The following is a 22327-nucleotide window of genomic DNA, read 5'->3' on the forward strand; positions in this document are numbered from 1 at the left end:
GTACCACTTGCAGTCACTTTTCTCTCCAGGACAAGCTGTCTCCCTCAGCTCTCTGCATTGCAAAAACTGAGTTCAGGCCTCCTGGCTCCATCACTTCAGCAGCTCCTGCTGCCCTCTGCAGCCCTTGCCCAACATCTGCCCACAGTGAGGGATTGGGGCACAAATCGTGCTCTTCCCACACCGCTGTCTGTGCAGCCTGGCAGATATCTGCAGTGCACTGGAGGTTGCACTCACACTGGCTTCCAGCCCGGCTGGGAGGGCAGCAGCGTGGCCTCGCTCTTGGAGGCCAGCAAGAGTCAAAGTCACGAGAAGGAAAAAGAAGCAAGTCAGATGTGATGCTGTGTGGGGCTGGTGGATAACTGCTCCTCTCCAAAGGATTTATTTCCCTCTCACCTTGGTGCCTGGCTTTTCTCTGCAGCCGGAGGTTTGCAAATGCTGTTGTTCAGTCTCGGCAGGCAGAGGTTGGCCTCTGGACAACACCGGGCTCCCTGCTGCCGTCCCGATGCTTCACTCCAGCTGGTGTTTTGCATGAAGATGCAGTGAGGGCCCTGTGAAGGTAATGCACGGTTTGCTGACTGATTTTGCATGAAGGTGTTGTGTTATCCATACAGGAGATTCCAAACTTGGAGAGGACTCCTGTCCAGGGGAGGCGTTAAAGGTGCTAAGACTTGCAAATACTGGGAAATACTTATTCTTCTTCCTGGGGTTCATAGATTTTGTGCTATTTCCCGTTCTCACAGCAGTGGGTGATGATGGGATGTCTGTAATACAGTTTGCTCTTCTTACAAAATTTGTGCACATTCAGGCTTTGTGAGAAGCTCACACACCTGCACCTTTCAAGAAGTAGCTTTCATTTTTGGTTTCATATAAGCATTTTTGGTTTCATATAAGCAAAGGCAGGACACTGACTGTCACTTCACTCACTTTAGTTCCATCTTTCACATTTTCTGCAATAGCTCTGCAAGATACGCACTTTAACCAGAACTTGAGAATTAAGTTATGTGCTAGATGCCTGGAAATGTTGGTTAGAGTGAGCGAACTTCCCTTCTTCAAATGTCTGTCCCTCTTCTGATACCTTATTTTAAAATAGCTGACCTGGAAAGTGGTAACAGACCTCCTCCATCAACTCATTTTTGAGGCAGTGTTTCAAATGTGTGGATAAAACTTAGACATGCATCTAAAAACCTGCCTAAGGGGAAGCATACAGTAGAATGGAAGCATTAGTAAATAGTCTCGTTATTCAGTACAGAAGGAGAATCCTTCAGAGAGCGTTTCCTGACTGCACCTCACTGCCCTTGTCAGTGCCAGGAGCAGGGGATTGCTGCAGGCTGCACGACTGTTTCTTGGGTAGTTGTGGAGATTTGCCCTGCACCTCCTCGTGCAATGATCACACGCAGCTGGGTGCCTTGTGGTTATTAGCAAGTGAGATGCTTTTTTAGGGATGTGACATTAAAAGTCTGAATAATGTTTGTTCCTTGATTTGCTGTTTCAATGTGTAGGTTTCTGAGATGCCCTCTGTACTCCTTTAGCATGTAGTATTAAAAGGAGCTCAGCAAAAGTACATTCAAAGCGTGGAGCATAGTTTCCAGGATTTACAGCTGCCTAATTCCTGTGGGATTTATTCCCAGTGGCTCTAATGGGTGTATGGGTGACCTAAGTGACATTGTAACACGAGGCTTTCCACCAGGCACTTGCAGGCGTTTCTCACTTCCTAACAGGGGATGAAACATACCTACAGTGAGCACAGCTGCAAATCCAGAAGGTAAGAGCGTGTGGATGGGAGGGAAAGGGCCAGCATTAAAGAGGAAACAGGGAAAAGGTGTGCGAGACAGGCAAAGAGAGAGAGATTGGGGCTGGTAGCGCTTGAAAGCTTTCAGATCCTCAGTCTGTCAGTATTCCTTCAACAATGTAAGGCTAAATGTATGTGCTGGGATTACTTTAGTCTTGATAGATGGTCAGAAGTAAGAAAACTCCACTGTACGTCATTTTACCAACTTCACACAAGTTAGCAGATTTCAGGTTGGTCTGGGGCAGCGATGTCTGGGGCCGATCACATAGCAGAGGTGCCAATAGTGAAAACATCACACAAACTTGTTTCTTGTGCACTGCCTGGCCAGAGCCACAGGAGAAGCAGGTTCTGCTGGCAGCCCTGTTCCAGAGCTTCACCCATCATGTCGCCCTGTACTGACTGTCAGCAGTGCTAAAAAAAATACAGTGAAACAGAGCAAAGGAAGCAGGACGCTGCTCCATCGCTACTCCTTATCGTGGTGCTAAGAGGGCTGAGCGGATAGCGCGGGTGTCCTGCTAAATGTGACATGGCAGCCAAGCAGAGCAGCAGCCCAGCGAGCAGATAATCACAGTGCCAATAAGGCTTGCTTCCTAAGTGCCTGCGTGTGCTCTGCCATGGCCAACAGAGTGGAATTTTCCAGCTGGTTAGTCAGACTGCGCGTGCCACGCTCCCGGCTCCCCACCGTCGCCGCTTGCTGATGCCCGTTTAGCTTCAGGCTACAAACTGTGAGATTTCTCAGGGGCTTCTCCTAGGTCAGGAACAATCACTGGAAAAGTAGATCAGAGAGCTCACAGAGGAGGTGGCCTGATAAGCTGCGAACGTGCCTTCCCTCTAGCTCAGTTTCTGTAATGAGCTGTGAGACAGTTTGCGTTGCTCTGTTGACAGCGTGCAGCCAGCACCACTCCAAGATTCTCCATGCTGCTGTTTGGGCTTCGTGTGCCTGCCTGAGCCGAGTCTGACGGCCTCCTGGCCATCGCCTCACCCGTCTGCTTTAAGGTCTGCAACACAGGAGAGGAAGAAAGCTGGGAACTCGGCGAGGATGCTGGGTTAAGGAAGGAGGCACCTCATATCGTGTGAACGCTCCCTTGTTGCCATGCTGCAGGCTGGCAGCTGCGTCCTGCCCACAGCACCCTGAGTGCACACGCAGGCCTCCTGAATCACGACCCAGCGCTGCATGTACAGCTGGGTTCTTCCTGGGTATTTAGGGAGACACAGGCTCCAAAGTCCTGCAGCATGACCCAGACCTGCATGCAGGCCCCAAACCCACGCAGCAGGACCAGACCCACACGGCAGGCCTTGAGCCCCCATGGTTGGCAGGCACCAAAGCCACGTGGCAGGCCCCAAGCCTTCTGTAGCTCTGCATGGGGCAGAATTTTCCCTGGAACACAAGTTCTGGAGATCTCTGTTAAGGGAAGACTGTGCTTGCACCTGGAGTTCTTCAAAGTATTGGGCTTTAGAGCAACATTCTACACCAAGGCAAAAATGTGTTTTTGTCAACATTAGGAGTCAAAGAAACGTGACAAAAGGATGAAAAAAAGTGAAAAAAGTCTCTGAAGAAGAACATGATTTTCCTAGAAAGAATTGGTGAGAACAAATTATGAAGTCCGTCAGGAGTGGCTACGAGCAGCTGGTTTTAGAGGATTCTGCAATTCAGTGAAGGAAAGCCAAGGCTGTGGACTTCCTACACAGCTGTTTTCTCTGAGAAATCCTGTGATTTTGAATTATTCTCCTTCAAGAAAGTTAGCTGGTAAATAATTGGATGGATCTCTAAGGAAAAGCAAATTGCAAAATCAGAAGTCAATAAAAGTATCACTTGGGTTTGCGGTCAAAGATCTCACTTGGGAATAGAAGACAGGGAAGCCATTAATGTGTGCTAAGGGAAGCAACTGTTTGAGGGGGGGAACTGGAAGAAACTCGGAGCTGCTAACTGTCCTGTCTGCTGCAGGACCATCCACACTGAGCCTGCAAGTGCTGTATGCACAGGTGTTTCCACGTCACATTCACTAAGGTATGCTACAGCCCCTTGGTGTGTTAGTATTAATATTAAGTTCTGCTCAGCTTATCTACAGCAGCAGCTGGCTGCTTCTTCCAAATTATCATACATACGTTCAAGGGTCAGGTAGACCCAGGCTTATATAATTTGCCTGGAATTGTGGTGAATTCATCACCACCAGGAAAGAGTAATGCAGGTTCAGAAATATTTCTAAATAGTATATTCTACTTAAAAGAAAATTAATTAACACAGGGCTATTCCTGTCCTAAAAAAGGAGGTCAGACTAAATGATCACAAATGGTCCCTTTTGTCCTTGTAATATACACATACACAGAGTTGGGAACTGATGGAGAAGAGCATAATGCCAGTGGTAATGCCATGTGGAGAATACCAGAGAAAATGGGCCGAGTTAAATTTGGACAAATATATCATCAGAGCAGCAGAAGTATTGCCACCCTGTTTTCCCAGCTCAGAGAAAGCAGACTTAACCCACGGTAGCACTGCAACAAGCCACGTGAAATATTAGTAAGGTTTTTTGACGCTCTCCAGCTTGTACAGCTCAGTCATGTAGGGTGTAATGAAATGTTGATGGAAAGCCACGTAAGCCATTCCCCTGATGTAATGAGGCATTTTAGGATGTTAATACGGAGCATGGTATAGGAGAGCATGTGGCTGTGCTGCTTCACAGTGCCTCATCCTCAGAAACAAACCACACACAGAAGTAACAGTTGTACCCACTACGTTCTCTGGACTGCCAAGAAATATTGCTCACTGTTTTCGCATCGCTTGGCTGCACAGCAGTTGCAGTCAGACAGTATGGTGCATGCTGCATGCAGCTCGGCAGCTTCCTCTCAGCCCAACAGCTGTTCAGTTTTGGTCTTCCTACCTCGTGGCCGTCCTATGGGATGCTATTCCCCATATTAATTAAATCTTCCACCCCGTGACTTCCCAGGTGCCAGGGACCCACTCACACCCCTCAAGCCAGAGACCATCCCAGAGCAGTTGCTGCCAACCTAATAACCCATTTCCTTAATGCCCAACTCTTATTTGAAAATTGGGTGAGATTCTCTTCTTCCAAGCTGCTCTGGCTGCCCCATCAGCACCCAGCTGTGTGGGCAGGGAGGCTGGGGAGGGGGAGCAGCTTCTTCAAGCCATCCTAACAACAAATGCAAGCTCTGTGCTAATGCACAATGAGGCAGCTGATGTCTGCTGGCGAATAGGATGTGACCAGAAGGCATGAGAGCTGGAGAAGCTGTGCAGCATGAAGTACAGCCAGGCATAGGGTGGTGGAAGGAGGGAAGTGTAAGTGCAGTCCGCTTATGGAAGAGAAGAAATAGAGAAAACAATTCTCAACAAGCAATGCCACGTGCACATGAGAACCGTGCCTGCATTGCACAAAGCCCATTCCCAGTTAATGGGCAAGACATTAAGTAGAGTTCAGTATAAAAACACCGTAAGGGAAGTGAAACAAAGATCCTTAGGAAGAGCTTGTTTGTGACATGAAACCTGAATAAATCCTCTTTCAAATACGTAAGCAGAACTGCTAAACAATTTGTATTGCTGAGGAGAAAGCAAAGGGCTGGAAGGGAGAGTCAGAGGTGGGTTTGGGCAGAGGAGGGAATTTAAATGACTCCTTGCATCTCTTCCCCCCTATTGGTGGGGGGATTTGGGTGAGGTTTTCATGGGAGCTGCCATTTCTAGGTATTTTGCACGGTAAAAATCTGATAGAGAAGCAATATTACAGGTCAAGTGGGAGCAGATTTGCGTGGGTCTGATTCCAAACAAAACGTTACTTTTCTGCTAGGACTTTTCTGCACTTCATGTGTTGCAAGAGTTTAAATTTTGGCTTTTTGTTTCAAAATAGGGCAAAAATAAATGTCGAAATATTGGCTTTTCCCATAGGAAGGAAATGCCATTATTTGAGCAGCTCTGCTTAACACAAAGGAGATTCATTTGCAGAAACTCTGCTAACTTGGAATGAAGGTCATGGCTGCATAATTGGACTCTGCTCCCTGGGCCAAGCCAGCAGCACAAGATATAAAATTAATCCCAACCCCCAAATTAAGGTTACTGTAACAAGGAGAACCAGACCACAGAATTGCAAAATCCAGCAGAGGAAGATTTGAGGGATTGCTTAACATATCAGAAAATCACATCTTTCCCTGTGGCAATTAGCAAGGGGAATATTAACACCTGGGTTTTTGCACTTGAGATTGATGGCAGCATGCTTCCTAGTGGTTCTTCTCAGCAGCTGGGAGAAACTGAGTGCTGTCAGAAGGCCGAAGCGATAAATGCTGACTGGTAGGTAGTGAACATCTGGGCAGAGGTTTCTGCTGGATGCTTTCTGACCCAGCACTGCAGCTGTTCCACTGCTCCTGAATATCTCTCTGTTAGATGACCAGAAGCCCCTGTGCAGACTTTACTTCAAGAGTCCTTTGCCCAGATCCTCACTCTTTTACGACTGAGGTCTCTTCAAGCTGAGCAGAGGCACAGGCTGAGGGCATGCTTCAAGAGGGTGCAAAACAAGCTGCCCTGCACCTATGGGACATTTTTAGTCTACTTACAAGATAAGCACAAATCTTTTTGAAAGGCCCTTTATGAAGGAACTCGAAGGGAGATGATTTGGAAAAGCAGTTCCATGCAGCGTCAGGTTGCTGCATTTGTCCTGTTTTATAACTTGAAGTGCCTGGGAGTTGCCCAGGTCAAAGTCAGTATGAAATGTGGATGAATTTGGTGAAAGAGAAGTTCTAAGGCACTCACCATCATGTGTTCGTGGCTAAAGAAAGCACAGTGATATCAAATGGGGTCTAAGGAACTGGGTGGGAATTAGTACAGATTCTATGAGCCAAGCTGAGCTGCAGGCAGGGAAGGTGGAAACAGGCAATTAACCACCATTAATCAACCATTTTGTGCAACTGCTGAGCTGGCCATGTGCAGGGCAGCTCTGCCCCTCTCTGGGTAGTGCCAGAAATGCACTGTGCATGTGAGGAGCACTTTTGTGACTGCAGCCAATCACCCAGGCCTGAAGCCGGCAGCTAACAGCAAGATCAGGTGCAATCCTATGGGGACAGCTGCTGGCTGGAGGTGGCTGAGCCATCTCCTGAACGCTCTGCTGCTGGAGCCTGTGCCACATAACCAGAGGCATTTTGGAAAAAAATCAACTCACATTCCAACACATGCTTTGTTGAAGGGGTGACTGACACTTTGCTGCGCACGGGGCTTGGCTTTCCAGTCCAGCTGATGCTCACATGAGCTGAGACTTCATTGAACTTGTGCAGCCTTTGGTAGGAAAACCTGTGCCTGTTTCCTCCATTTACAGATGAGCCACTGAGTCATGTGCAGCAATTTGCCTGGGGCAGGCGGTGTGTCCTTGCCTCCTGATACAGCAATGGCCTGTGTCCGTGCTGATTAGGCAGATAGAGGAAGGGATAGAGCTAGTCGGGCCTGCAGCTCCAAATGGCCCAACCAGCAAAGCCCCACGTGGGCACCCTGTGAGTGAACGTCTGCCTGCTGCTGCAGGAAAGCCCGTGTGTGCTGGGAGCTGTGAGGCTGAGGAGAGCTCTTTCCTTCCCAGGGAATCTGATGGGGACGGAGGGCTCAGGGGCATTTCAGCGCCATGAGCTGACACTGAGGCTTTGATCTGCCCCTTGCTGGAGGAGTCGTGCTATGGAGCAAGTTCTGGCTGCAGACACAGTGCATTGCTGCGGCTCTGCACTGGAGCTGGGTGCACAGCAAAGCCCCTGCTCTGGGGTCAGCTGGAGCAGGGGGGTGCACACCTCCATGTGACCTGTGTGTCTGGTAGGAATGGGCACAGAGGTGCTGCTGTAACCTTGGCACTGGGGCATGTATTTGGGAGCTCATTTTTTCACTCTGCCTCACTTGGCTGCATGATGCTTACAACCTGAGCTGTGCGTTGATGTAAATATTGAGATGCAGGACTGCTACTGAAAGGAAGCACGGCAGGAACGGACATTTCACAGATCAGTGAACAAAGGCAGTGCCTCCTTCCTTGAAAGCAGAGTTTGGCTCTCTGACAGTCCGTGTCGCTAACACATTTCCTTTGCACACTCAGTGAATGTGCTCTGCCTTGGGACTTGCCTAACCCACCACCAGGAAACTGCAGCTACTTGGCTGAGGCACAGGCACATGTCCATCCCCTTGGGCTGCTGTGGACAAACCACGTCGGTTTGTCTGGATCTCAGAGGTCCTGCTCACACGGACGGGGCTGAGAAGGATCTGCCTGCTCAGAGGGATGCAGATCCTGCTGTTCCTGCACACAGCCACCCCACCTAGGCAGCAGGGGATGGGGATGGAGATGAGAGCTGGTTCTTGGTGAACAGCTTGCCCTGCTCTCCATTTCTGCTAACTTTCTTGTGTGAGGAGGGAGAAGAAAGTGCAGTGATAGCGTTCAACCCAGTATGGATTGTGTGCAGCATCACGCTGACAGGTGCTTCTGTCCTCTGGTCTCCTGCAATCGTCAAAGATTTCTTCAGTCTCCTCCTCCATGCCACTCCCCCACCCCTGCTCCATGTATCCTGAGCATATTACAGTCTTCCTTTCCTCTCTCAGGAGGCATTGCTCAGAGCTCTCTGCTAACGCTGTGCCTTTCAAAGGAGAAAATCCTACACCCTGCCTTTGAGCTTCGAGAATCAAGGAACAAAGCAACTCAGAATAATCCCCTGAGAAGAAAAAGACCCACTGTCCTTCTGCCTGACCACTGACACTTGTTCCAGGTGAGCAGTTTTGTTGGGAAATCTGAATGCATGAATCAGAGCGATGCCCGGTCCGGTGACGGGATAGGGGCAAGAGGGTGGATGGAGATTGCCTTGGGCACGGGTATAGGGGGCAACAGGGACCCCCACACCCCACGTTAGGAGAGGGTACTGCCCACATGGGAATGCTTTAGAAGTGGGGCTGTATTTGGGACAGGGTGCCATAACGGTGGGCGGGTGAAGAGAGCCAGCATGACATTGGCTATAGGAAGAAAAGCACTTGTCTTCCCAAGGTTGGATTTAGGGCCCCAAACTGCAATTGGTCACCACTGTCACTGTGCTCAGCGGGGATGGAATTCCTGCCCTATGGCATCCCCTTTGGTCCCCTCGCCCTGACAGCTGGTCCCCAGCACCCATGGGTGGGCCCGGGCAGATCTGCTCTCCTGCAGCGCCTGTTGTAGAGGGACGGGTTGGCTGGAAAGGAGCTGGGAGATGAACATGGGCAAACCCCAGCGCTTCCTGAGTGCAAAGCCTTGCCAGGGGCTGCTATAGCAACTCAGCAATAGCTGAGCCCACCCCAATTGGGCTGGCGAATGGAAGCCTTCAGCGTAGGCACTTTGGTGTCATTGCCTTCAGCGTGTGCTGCCCTTCTAAGGACAAGCAAGGGGCTGGGCTGCTAAGGCTCCAACTGGCGTAGGGATGAGGGTGACTCCAGCCCATGGCCCATGAGTCTTCTCTGTCCTGTCCCTCTCAGCACTGAGGGCAAAAAAAACAATAACGGCGCAGAGGCTGGATTCAGTGCTGCTGACAGCAGGCGCTGAGCCACTGCTGGGGGAGTGGGACAGGAGGGGGCAGCCAGGCAGCCCCTGTGAAATACTAGTTCTTGTGCCAAACCCCTTCCCAGCCCCTCTCCTCCTGCAGAGATTCCCCTTCCCTCCTCTCCCTGCCGGTGTGCTTCCCTACTACTCCCCAGGGAGACTTTCCTCCCTGAAAATCCTACTGCTGTTGACATTAAACATGATAGCAGAGTTTCCTTGGAGACGAGAGAAACAGCGGGCTCCAAAATGCTGATTATTTCACGGTTTCTGGCTGGCTTTCAGTGATGAAATAAAAAGAAAAGAGTTGTGATAGCAGAGGGAGCCCAGGGCAGCCTGTGTTGAGCAGGGCACTGACTCTGCTTTTCCAGTGCCACCTCTTTACACAGGGTTTCCTGAGTGTGCCCCAAGCAGCAGTGCAGCAGCACGTGCCATGTCAAACTGGCTGCTCTGCGACTGCGCTGCCCCTCTTCCCAGGCCCCTGGAGGCCAAAAAACTGGAGAGAAACTTTACTGTGGGCAGTTCTAATTTGGCTGACTTCTGCCAGTCCCGGGAGTAAAAATGGCTAATTAGATTCACCCTTCTGTATTATTGTACATCAGCGTTAGTAGCAGGGGGACAACAATATGAGTATCAACATTTGGATCTTTCTCTCCTGTCCATTTGTCCCAAGTGGTGACAGTGAAGTTTGTCCCAAGATGACAGAACTTCAGCTTTGCTTTTACCATCCCCAAGCCAGTCACTATGGCAGCAGTGCCCTGCAGTGCCACGTCCCAGTGGTGGTCAGAAGCTTGCTTGGCCTCGAGGAACATCTCACAGAGGACCCACTAAACTGATAGCACCCATTCCTGCTGAGACATCTCTGGGGTCCCCACTCAGTCATTTCAATGAAGCAGCATTTTCTGGTTTATGTTTCAGACTGGTGTAAGAGTGCTGAGCAGGGTTTAGAGGGTGAGAGAAGAGGAGTGAGGAACCAGGTCTAGTTCTGTGCCAATTATGCACAGAGACCTGCTCCAGGACACTGCTGGGGACAATCCTGCTGAGCCTTGTCACACAGTGTGCCACCATCCCTGGAGGAGCTCAAAGAAAGGGTAGATGTGGCACGAGTGACATGGTTTGGGGGGCATGGTGAAGATGGGCTGACACTCGGATTAGAGGATCTTAGAGTCAGTCCCAACCTGAATGATTCTGAGTCGGTGATGATGAGATGGAGGGACCGCAGAATGGCTGAGGTTGGCATGGACCTCTGGAGATCATCTTGTGAGCATCTCTGCTCAAAGCAGCATCAACCAGAAGTGGTTTCTCAGGACCATTGCTCAGGACACGTCCTGTCAGTTTTCAACGTCTCTAAGGACAGAGATCGCACAACCTTTCTGGGCAGCCTGCTCAGTGCTGAACCACTCTTACAGTGAAAAAGTGTTGTCTTATGCATGAATTCTTGTATTTCAATTTGTGTCCATCACATCTCTTCTGATCACCGGGCACTTATTAGGGTCTGGTCCATCGATGCACACCGTGCTGTTAGTTGCCTTGTTCCATCTGCACAGGGATCCTGAATTCCAGCTCCCCACCTCTCCACCACATCCCTGTGAGCCCAGCAAGAGTGCAGCCCTATTGCTTTACATGGATCTCTACTTTCTACTCTTCATCCTGCGGTGCTGTGCCCATTCATGCAGAGGCACTTCAGAGGAGTTCTCGTTTGTGCCGTTTTCCCCACAAAGTGTGAGTTAGTGCCTTTGTCCCTTGGTGCCACATGCACACATCTCTTCAGTACCTCCAGGGAGGAGGACTCCACCATTTCCCTGTTCAGGCTGTTCCAACAACTGACCGCCTTCTCCATTAAGTAAATCTTCCTAATGTCCACCCTAAACCTCCCCTGGTGCAACTTCAGGCTTTTTTCTCATATTCTTTCCCTTGTCATCCAATAAAAGACTGATGCCCTCCTCGCTGCAACCTCCTCGCAGGTATAAAAGTATTTTAAGAAACCAGCCTTAGTGCTGAGCACTGAGAAAGGCTGCTGGTGGCCAACTGACAACTGGATTGAACTTCATTCACTGTGGCTCTTTGAGTCCATCCAGTTCAATGCACCCCAAAATGTGGTTTGCCCCTGGCTGCCCGGGCATACTAAGTTGAGCGTGCATCACCAGCACCTCCAAACCCCTTTCTGCTGAGCTGCTCTCCAGTTACTTGTCTCCCAGACTGTACCCATGTCTGGCATTGCTCATCCCAAGTGCAGAACCCAACCATTTCCTTTGTTGATCTTCAAGTCATTGCTAATCTCTCTGTGCTCCAATATACCCAAGGCTTCTTGTCCCTGCACCTCCCAGTTTAGTGCAATGGAGAAAACTGCTTAGCGTGCACTTCTCTCCTGCTTCCAGATAATTGATAGGAGTGGTGAATGCAGAGCTGAGCCCTGGAGAACATCTCTATTGGTTGTCTGCCACCAGCTGTAACCCCATGCACTAGGACCACTGGAGCTCTACCAGTGCTCCAGTTCATCACCAAGCATAGTGTGAACTGTCCAACTCACAGCTGGACAATTTGTCCAGAAGGATGCTGTGAGGGATGGCACCAAAAGCCCTACTGAAACCCAGAATGGTCGCATCCATCACCTTCCCTTCATGCACCATGACCTTACCCCAGAAGATCAGATCACTGAGGCAGGACCTTCGCTTGATGAACCCATGTTGACTATTGGATAGCAGCTTTGGTCTTTGAACAAAATGATAAAACGTCTTCCTTCCCCATTTTTTACTTTCACCATCTTCTGACTGCTGGCCTTAAAATGGCCAACATTCCACTGGTTATGACAAACCTCATTGCCAGGAACCAGGCATTAGTTTTGCAACACTGGGCTTTCTTACAAAATATCCTGTGCTCCCTCATCTAGCCTTGAAGTTACCTCCAGAGCTGCTCTCTTGAATATCTCAGTTCTGGCAGAGCAGAGGCTGAAGAAGCAGTCCTGATTAGGAAAGCCTGCACCAAGAAAGCAAAGCTACCTTTTTCCTTCTGGGAAGGAAAATCCATGCCATTGCAGACTGCTTGTCTGCAAGAAGTGTGTTTTGACAACTTAGCGCAGCAGCTGGAGAACTTCCAGCTGATGCAATAGAGAATATTTACACAATTTCAGGCTGGCGATGCAGTGGGAATGTGCTGTAGAGAGGGCTGCTGGATTGCAAAATGTACAGATGGAGAAAGGCAGCTAGACAGTGAGAGGGTGGGGACATCACAGAGCGGGTCCTGATGAGCTCTTCTGTGCCATGAGCATTGACAAGGCTGCTGAGCATATGGTGCAGCATGGCATCCTAGTGATTCATCCTGAACTTTCCTGCATCAAAATAGAGATTTTGTTTTCTTTGCATGAAAATACTTCTTTCCTGGTACGTGTGGATGGGGAGACATCTGGAGAACAAAGCAGGTGAGTCCCTCTGCATGCGTGGGTGCTGCTCCCACCTTCCCTGTGTGGGAACCCTTGTCATTGCTGTGATGTGGTCTAAGGAAGGCGAGGTCTGGAGGAGAGCTCGGTCTGCATTCTCGTCGTTCAGTGCGGGTCTCCTCAGGTCGCTGTGGCAAATGGGAAGCCTGCTTTGCACCAAGCAAGCCGTGGTGGTGACAGCAGATTCCATTCACTGAGAAATGGAGCACTGCATACAAAGTGCCCTTTGCCTTCCCGAGGTGTGCAGGGTGAGGAGCAGTTTGGGAGCAAGAAAGCCTCAGAGGATTTGACCCTTTATTTGTCAATTCACTTTGCAGGAGTTTGTTTGCAGGAAGTCAGACTGCATCCCTCCAGCAGACACATTTCTCACCATGAGGGCAGTAAGCTCTGGGACAGGCTGCTGGAAATCCCGCAGATACATGTGATCCTCTTTGGCTCAGGGAGGGGGTTGTTCAGGGAGTTTGTGACAGCAATGGCTGAGGTGTGAGAGGTGATGCTGGTAAGGTCAGACAGGAGGACACGAGATGTGTGAAAGGCCTTCTGGGGCACAGGGACCGTTTCTTAATGTATCATGAAGGCACAAACATTCTTGTGTGGCCAAAGGCTGGATGCTTAAAGCCTTCTTTCTAGAGGTGGCTGGATTTTAGGGAAGCAAAGAGATGTCCGAAGGGACTTTCAGAAGCATCGATGCATCTCCCGCGTCTCTCAATTCTTATATATATTTAAAAATCTGCTTCTTGGTAGCAACTCAGATAAAGATGGAAAGATCTATTTAATCATTAAAATTAAAAAAAAAAAAAAGGAGTCCAAATAAATCAAGTCGCACCATGAAGCATTGGCCGTTTAATGCCTCGATCTCATGGTAGGCATTTGTTTGGTCCAAAGCAGAGGCGGTGTGCACTTCATGAGGAATAGGATCTCGGTGCCTGGGGGTTTCTTTGACTTAAATTCAGGATTGCAAATGGAGAGGCTGTCATTTGCATTGCAGCACTGAAGAAAGGTCTCCCGGCAGCTGCTGAAGTGCCAAAGTGCCCCTTGGGTTCCTGTATCCATCCAGTCTTACATTTTCTTCGCGAACCCTTGGGAACAAGAGTCATTTTCAGCTCCTTTCCCTCCCGTGCTCCTCCCCAGCCAGGGCAGGCAGAGCAGCGTGCAGGGGCCGACCATGAGCGAGCAGAGCCACGTCAACAGCCTGTTCCTCAACGAGGACGCAGCCAAGCGGCTCCACGCCGAGGGCCGGGTGCAGCGCCTGCGGCAGGCCGTGCAGAAGCGGGCGGCGCGGGCCAAGAAGAGGATGAGCAGCATCACTGCTGACAGCGCCAAGAGCTTCTTCCGCAGAAACGCCTTTGTCCTCTTCACCATCGCCGCGGTTTTGCTCGGTATGGGGCAGCGTTGGGCACCGGGTGTAAGCGTGGGGGAAAGTCTGTTTATCCGGTAATGGTTTTGTTTTATTGGAGTGGTTTGGCTGGGGAGATGGAGCTGAAGGGGCCCTGTGTCTGTCGCTGCTCTCGTAAGAGTGAGCACTTTGGTGGTAATGGTCTCACAGGGAGCAGCCCAGTGGAGCAGCAGGAGGTGGCGGTTCAGCACAAGGCTGCCATGCATGTACACACGTAGAGGGGAGAGAGCAGGCAGAGAAAGCTAGAGCGCAGCATTGCAGACAAGAAAGGGCATTACACTCCTCTGGGGAGGGCAGGAGCGGAAGGGAGAAGAGGAAGAGGGAAGCCACAATGTAGGATGGAGTGAGGGCAGGCCACCAGCTCACTATGACCCGTGTCCATTTTCATCCCTTGTTGACCCACAGGGATCATCCTGGCCTTTTCCCTCAGGCCCTACCAGCTGACCTACCGCCAGATCAAGTACTTCTCCTTCCCAGGAGAGCTGCTGATGCGCATGCTCCAGATGCTGGTTCTTCCTCTCATTGTCTCTAGCTTGATTACAGGTGAGAAGAACTTTCTGGTGCTTTCAGCCAAGGCAATACTCAGCAAAGTCTGGTGCTGGCTGTTGGAGTTCCCTTTGTGCCCTGCCTGCAGGTGCTCGGATAAGCAGGGCTAGTAATGACAAGCCTGAACCTACAGCTGTAGTGACCGTGGTTTACACTCGTACCCCAGCTGGTTCAGTAGTGGTGAAGAGAAGAAGAAGGCTTTGTGCTTTCTCAGAAGGCTGGGGGGGGCACAGTGTAGTGCTTCCAATGGCCAGCAGTTGAGCACTAAGAAGGGTTTATCTGTTCCACGTATCCCTACTTGTGCAGGGGGGTTGGACAAAATGATTTCCAGAGACCCCTTCCAAGCCTAAGTTTAACTATGATTCTGTGATTTCATTCAGATTAACCTTAGATGTCAAAGTTTGTTGTCCAAGTGTGATTCAGATTTCCACTAGCCTAAATGAGGTTAATTTGTGCCAGTCCAAGAGTCAGAGTTGATTCTCAGCTGGAGCACCTGCCTCATCCAGGTCCTGGTAGAAGACAGACCAGCCAGCCGACCCTTCAGAGGGCAGAGGGGCTGCAATGCAATCCATTCCGTGAAACATCCCACCAGTAGGGAATGAAAGACCCGTTGTCCTGTGGCGGCATTATTTCCCTTCTGAGAGCTTTAGGAGGAAGTTGCTATATTCCCAAATTCAGCCTAAGATTTATAAATGTTCTGCATCTTCATAAGCTTAAGCAACTTCCCCCCATATCTACATCACCCTGGAGCTCCAAAGTCTGCTCCTTGCACTTCCTAAAGACTCAGCTCCCATCCCTGTCCCCTGCATGCTTCGAAACTTCCTCTGAGATATCAGATTTGCTCACCTCGTCTGTCTGCCTGACTCCCCAGGAATGGCCTCTCTGGATGGCAGAGCCTCAGGGAAGATGGGCATGCGGGCTGTGGTCTACTACATGGTGACCACAATCATAGCAGTCTTCATTGGCATCCTCATGGTGATCATCATCCACCCAGGCAAAGGATCTAAGGACAAGCTTCACCGAGAAGGCAGAATTGAGCAGGTTCAGACCACAGATGCCTTCATGGACTTGGTGAGGTAGGTGGACCAGTTGGCCGCATGTCAGTCAGTGTCAGTGAGAGCAGACTCCTCCTCTGAACGTCCCTTTGAAATGCCACAGCTTTAGGTTTATACAGTCAGGGAAAGAGGTCTTTGCTGAGTCTTTCTCAACGTGCTACTTTTAGCTCAGTCAGGGGAGGCCTATCACCTTCCTGCAGAGGTGCAGCCTTTGTCCCATGTTTGAGGGAACGGGGATTTTTTAGCCTGGGAAAAATTGGGGGTGATATATTTACAGTCTTCTGCTGCCTGGAGAGGAGCTGAAGAGAATATGGAACCAGATTTTTCTGAGAGGTATACAGGGAAAGGGCAAGAGCAAGCTGGAACAAGCAAAATTCTGATTGAGCACAGGGAATAAACTGTTCCCCACAGCTAGCGCAGGCTGCGTACTGGGAGCCAAGGAGATGGAGGAATCTCTGTCCTTGAAGAAACTCAAAGCTCTGCTGAACAGCCTGAAGAAATCCAGCATTGAATGAGGCCACCAGCAGTCATTTTTCAGTAATTTCTATGACTTAGAAGAACGGTGATCAAAATCAGTATTTAACAGTGAGGTTGGGCCAACACTTCTTGGTTTGACTACATTTGAAGCCAGGCTTGGAGGACTGCAAGGTGGTTACCCAGCTTTGTCACGCTGACATGCAATGCTTGGTCTGCAGCCCTGGAGTCCTGCCCTTCTGCTGGGAGTTAGCGTGTGGCTTTGACAAGATCAGCTTAATCCAAAGGCTGTCAAACTAAGGGATGGACTGAGACCTGACGAGTGCACAAGGATCCAGTGTCACTTCTCTATTGGAAGTTCAGAGATGTGTTATTTCTGACATTGTTTCATTCATTCATTGCTCGTTTTACTTAAGAGTCTCTCCTGGTTGGGAAGAAAAGGGGCACCCCACAGTACAGTGTTTGCACAAAATAATCTGAAGGGATTGGAGAACAGTCAGATTGAAAAATAGCTGTAATGGAAATGTGGGAAGCAGGATTAGCAATGACTATGTGCACTTCAGAGATCCATCTAACAAAGACTGCCCCAAGCATCCAGCAAGTTGAAGAAATGATACCCAATATATTGTCTGACCCCCCCTTGTCATGACCTTCTGCAGCCAACTGTGACATGAAGCTTCGTTTCTGAGGTACAGGATAACACAGATCAGATGAGTGCTGTAGAGACGAGGCTGAGAACATGGCAATATGGTACTTTTTCAAGATCCAGTTAGTTCTGATGATGCTTTTGCAATGAACCCATGTCCCAGTGAAAATCTCCAGCCTGTGCTACCATCCAGGAACCAAGTGACTGGTCATGATGTCTAAGCACTGACTTTGCAGAATGGGAAACCAGTCAGAAGACACCCAGAAGAAATGAGGCTGGCTGCTGGATGCTCTGGGTTCAGCTGAGAATGATAGGATGGAGTCAAGAAAGAAACCATTCAGATTGAACTTCATGCTTTGTGAGGGTAGGCTGAGGGAGCTGACCTGCTTCGATGTGGGGGCCAAGGGACGATCTAATAGCAGCAAACAGCTACTTCAGCACAGCTACAAACGTGACAGAGCCAAACTCCTCTATGAGATGGCAGAAATCTTGACAAAATGTGCAAACCAGAAATATTGGCTTGGGGGGGACAGTGGTGTCTTTTCGCCCAGGGCTGTGGTGCAGCCCTAGGGCAGCTTAGCAGAGATGTGGGAGATCTCTGTCCCTGGGAGTTTTCAAGGCTTGGCTCGACAGAGCCGGAGCCAAATGTAGCATTTGCAACGGTTCAAGGTGAACCTCCTGAGGGCCCTGTGCTTTATAAGCCACAAAGATGGAAAGCATCGTTTCTGAGGCACACCTGCAAATTACTTCACTGCTCACCCTGCTTCGACTTTTTAGGATTTTGTATGCATGTGTAGAAGAGTCATCTAGATCCAGATCAGCTCCAGATCTTCAGCCAGACAGAAAGGGCCAATCTGCTCATAGGCTGGCATTGTGGCTGTTGTGACAAACAATGTTGCTTTCAGATTTGGCCATAAAGCCCACACTTGCTGGGAAGTCAGACAGGACAATAACCTCTCCTTGTTTTATCTGCAGGAACATGTTCCCACCCAACCTGGTAGAAGCCTGCTTCAAACAGGTATGAGATCCCACCCGTCCTACAGCCTCCCTTTGTGCACTGTGCGGTAGAATATATTCCAGACTAATTCAACTAAGGGTGATTACAGGGATTTCTTTTATGCTTCCCTTCACGTTTGCCTAATTCCAAACACTCAAGGAGGCATGCTAGTCGTTAGTCTGTATTGTAGCATTCCCCAAGCAAGAGACCATGAGCATTTATCCTGCAGTTAAATGGTCTTGTGTCAGTCCTGGATTTCCAAAGAAAATGTTGGTATCTCTCACTGGAGACAGAAATGTTGCATGTGGATTAAATAATCTCCTTTTTAGAGTTGTAAAAATTAGAAAGTACAAGAGATAACTGCAGTGCAGAGAAGAACTGATAAAGGATTAGATATAAGTGAACAACTTTAGTCCATCGACTTGCAAGATTATAGACACATCCAAAGGAGAGAACAATTCTATCTTAAGACCAAAGAGTAGATATGGACTTAAAGGTAACAGTGACTTAAAATGAAAGCAAGAGTTCAAATGGAGAATTTTATGCAGATTTCAACATTGAAACAAACTATTTAGGACAGAATGGAACTCTGTCTTTTGAAATTGACATTAAAAAAAAAAAAAAGGATGTTTTGGGCATAGATGAGTCAGGAGGTGGCATGTGGATGCAGTTCTCTAGATGCTCCAGTGCTCTCTTTTGACCTTAGGCTCTGTGAACTTTTCAGCCAAAGCATTAAAACTGGGAGTTCGAGAGCAAGCATGGCAAGTGTCCCACTGAGGTCATTGAGGGCTTGCAGTTCTCTCTGTCCTTTGGGCAGAGATTCGACAGCCCGGCATGTTGTCCTGAGCTCCTGAGCGAGGGCCTGGAGTCACCTGAAGTCTCTGTCATTTCAGTACAAGACGCAGTACAGCACCCGAGTCTTCACCAGGACCGTCCTTCACAGCAGCAATCTCACAGCAAGCGTGGCACCCACTCAGCTCCCTGCGCCTGAGAACTCCACCGGCATCCTGGAGAATGTCACGCAGGCCCTGGGGACCATCTCCGAGGTGCTGAGCTTTGAAGAAGTCATTCCCATCCCGGGCTCTGCCAATGGGGTGAACGCGCTGGGGCTGGTAGTGTTCTCCATGTGCTTCGGTTTGGTGATCGGCAGCATGAAGCAGAAGGGACGGGCCCTGCGGGAGTTCTTTAACTGCCTCAACGAAGCCATCATGAGGCTGGTGGCCATTATCATCTGGTGAGGAGCACGGCCGGTTGGAGCAGGAGGTCTGCAGGTGCAGTTTCCGCTGACCTGATGAGAAATGGAGTAGCTTTAAGGATGACGTGCATAGGAAAAGTAGATGGGCACAGCTCTCCTCCAGCTCTCCATCAGGCTGGAGGGAAAAGTCCGGATGGGATATTTGTTCACATTTCATTTCCTGTTGTTCTTTGTTTGTTTGTTTTGTTTCCACCTTAGAAATATCAGGTACACCAGGACTTGCTTTCCCCGAGGCTGCTGGAAACATCCTTGGAAGACCAGAAAGCTGAAGTGGAAGATCTCTTAGCCTTACCAGCAGGCGTAGGGCATGAGGCTTTCCCACAGAAAGCTTTCCTTCCAGCTGTGTTCCAGGAGCCTGAGCTAGCTGAATCACAGTCACTACTGCCAGTTTCCTGCCCCTCGGGGCAGCACTCTCATGCCTTGGCTCTGAAAGCTGAGCTGGGTTGACAGGATCAACTCCAAGTTGCTACCTTTCAGCTGGAGGTCTCCCAGATCCCACCTCCTCCAGATCTCAGCTCCTTGTTGCTTCTTATGCCTGCACTACACGGTCCAGACAAGGAAGGCATTGCTGCAAAAAGTCTTCTTAGTAAGCAGGATTTTACCAAATCTTGTTATGTTAAGCTCCTTACCTGTCTGTGGCTCAAGCTCTGAACGGGAGCTTGTTGTCGGAGAGATATGGGATTGGCAGAACATGTGGAAATGCCTGACAGGGAAGGATCTGTCAGCTCCACATCTTCTCCCCCATTCTCAGTCACTCCAGCTTTCTTTCCCTGGTGTCCCAGTGGCAGTCTTGTATTGGAGAGAAACATCCTAGGCACAGGATATGGCCTTACACAGACAGAGATACGGGGCAAGAGCAACCTTGAGCTCATAGCAGAGCCATGCACTGCCTGGGAGCCCCAGCCCCTCTGGCATCTTTTCCTCCATGAATGAGCCAGAATCTGGGGCCTTGCTTTCCTGAGGGGGGATAAGAGTTGCTCAAGGGCAAAGGAAGGGAGAGCAGAGTGGAAGAAGAGGACCTGCACACTCTTTATTCTCAGAGACCATTTGAAGCTACCTTCAACTACCTCAACAGGCAGAATGCTGATGGGTTGGACGTTGGTTATGCTCAGGAAATGGCCTGTGCAAATACATTAGGTAATGTTTGAAGACGTCCCCTGCCTCACCAAAACACTGCTGGTGCAGGAGGCAGGACTGTCCCCCCAGCAAGCCTTCCTGGAGCCACAGCCTGCAGAGCATCTCCCAGGAGCTGCTTTGTCCTGGGGAGATCTGGTCACAACCTGCAGCCAAGAATGTCTTCCAAGAAAAAGGTCAGAGGAAATGAAATATCTGTGAAATCCTTTCCTGAAACTTTTCCAAACCTCCCAGGCTAAGTTGGAGTTTGGCATGTGGACCTCTGAGCTTTGTGCATGAGTTGCATGTGAGCTCCTGAGCTGTAAGAGGCCAACCCCTGAGAGGGGTGGCCACGGAGCTGGGATTTCCTTCGGTCCAATTATTTCTTTAGTTCGGTGCCCATGATAATTCCCTTGCCTGTGTTGTGGCTTCCTTCCCATGGAGCCTCTGCTGCTCATGAGATGCACTGTTGGGAGAAAAAGCTAGAAGAAATGGGAAGGGTAGCAGCATGCCTCAAAAAGAGGTTGCACATAAACCACTGCCTTCACAGATTGTTGTCCCAGTCCTCAGCACACCAGCTGTGGGTGCTCTGTATGCTCCTCTTCCCTGCACGAGAACCTCTAAAGATAACAAGGCATATTGCTAGGCACACAGGACACTTGCTTTTACTCCCATTTCCTTCTTATTTCTGTAACTGTGCCTCTCAGTGAAAAAGATCCCCTCAGCCCAAGCTCTGCTAGGAAAGGAAGGGACCGTGAGGGCTCCTTATAACCCCCAGCAATGCCACAAGCAATGTTGAGGAGAGAGATAGGAACCTGGAAGGAGGAAGAAGCCTCTACCAGTGCCCAAGCTGTGCACTCAGCTGGTTTTTGACTCGGAGATCTCTCCACATTGCCAGAAAAGAAACCAGCAGTACAGCCCACCAACCAGCAGGCTCCTGGTGTGCTGGCTTATGGAGATGTGCCCAGAAAGCATGCACTGAAGCAGGTGTGGAGATGGGATATCAGTTCTGAGCTCTGTCCGTGTGTTTCATCCACAGGTACGCCCCAGTTGGGATCATGTTTCTAATTGCTGGCAAAATCCTGGAGATGGATGACCTGGCGGTGATGGGGGGCCAGCTGGGGATGTACACCCTCACCGTCATCGTCGGGCTCCTCATTCACGCCCTCTGCATCCTGCCGCTGCTCTACTTCATCGTCACCCACAGGAACCCCTGGGTATTCATTGCAGGGCTTCTGCAGGCCCTCATCACAGCCCTGGGCACCTCCTCAAGGTACAGTGGCTGCGTCGCCTCGGGGAGAAGTGAGGTTGGAGGTGGTGTGGATATTCCGGGGCTGCTGCTCAGTGCTTTGGTTGCCCTCAGTGCAGCTCTCAGGTCTCACCATTTCAGGCACTAACAGCATTTTGCGTTGGTCCAGGCAACTCATTTCAGAGCAGAAAGATTCCCAGTTCCCTGCCCAGGAGACCTCATAGTGGGCTCCTCTCTACCCATCGGCTCACAACCAGCAGTCCTCACAAACATGGTGGTGACTGTGCTTGCAGCCCTGAAACACTCAGCTCAGGACACAAATCAAACCCCACTGAATCCCAGCATTATTTCCCGTGCTCACACCTCCACATATATATGCTCACAAACATTTGCACACTTCTTTTTTGCCTTGTGCCCAGCTGGTGTCAAACTGCCAGGAGTGTCCTCAGTCACTCACACACCAAAGCAGTGGATTGTGGGGTGCTGTTGCATCAGTTTCTCCTACATTCATTTTCATGCTGAAACACAAAAGATACCCTCATGTATTCTTTTCTTATGTACTGAGTTGGGGAGGGGAAAGGACACGAGCTTTTTAAGAGCTGGAAAAGAAGTTTTGGTCTTGAGGCTCCATTCTGTGCACCCAGAATCCCCCAAATCCTCTTCTTTTGGTGTTACACCAGCACCACCAGCACCACACAGCCCCTGCCCACCCCCCTGAGGAAAGCCGTGTCTGAGCGGGCAATGCAGCGTGCACCATACTGAGGAACCCTTGCTTAGACTGTTCTTTCTCCTAGCAGCATCTGGCCTCTGGCTCACATGGCAGGGTGAGAAACAGGTGGGTAAGGTGACAA

General features: G+C 49.8%; 1 protein-coding gene across 9 annotated transcripts in view; it reads left to right on the forward strand.

Moving 5' to 3' along the window:
- Nucleotides 1–203: 203 nt before the first annotated feature.
- Nucleotides 204–22327, forward strand: part of LOC128090095 (excitatory amino acid transporter 4-like) — a 28090-nt gene continuing 5966 nt past the window's right edge. For 3 of the 9 annotated variants that reach the window (XR_008210808.1, XR_008210807.1, XR_008210809.1), the window contains exons 1-7: nt 8529–12727; nt 13877–14124; nt 14547–14684; nt 15559–15763; nt 17838–17880; nt 18753–19093; nt 21267–21500. Coding sequence is in view for 6 of the 9 variants with exons in the window: in XM_052702126.1 (XP_052558086.1) it covers nt 12570–12727; nt 13877–14124; nt 14547–14684; nt 15559–15763; nt 17838–17880; nt 18753–19093; nt 21267–21500 (1367 nt within the window). In the remaining 3 variants the exon portion in view is untranslated. The other 6 variants (XM_052702127.1, XM_052702129.1, XM_052702128.1 and 3 more) reach the window with 6 other exon arrangements.

The sequence above is a fragment of the Tympanuchus pallidicinctus genome, unplaced genomic scaffold (assembly GCF_026119805.1).
Source record: "Tympanuchus pallidicinctus isolate F22 unplaced genomic scaffold, pur_lepc_1.0 scaffold43, whole genome shotgun sequence".
NCBI lineage: Eukaryota > Metazoa > Chordata > Aves > Galliformes > Phasianidae > Tympanuchus > Tympanuchus pallidicinctus.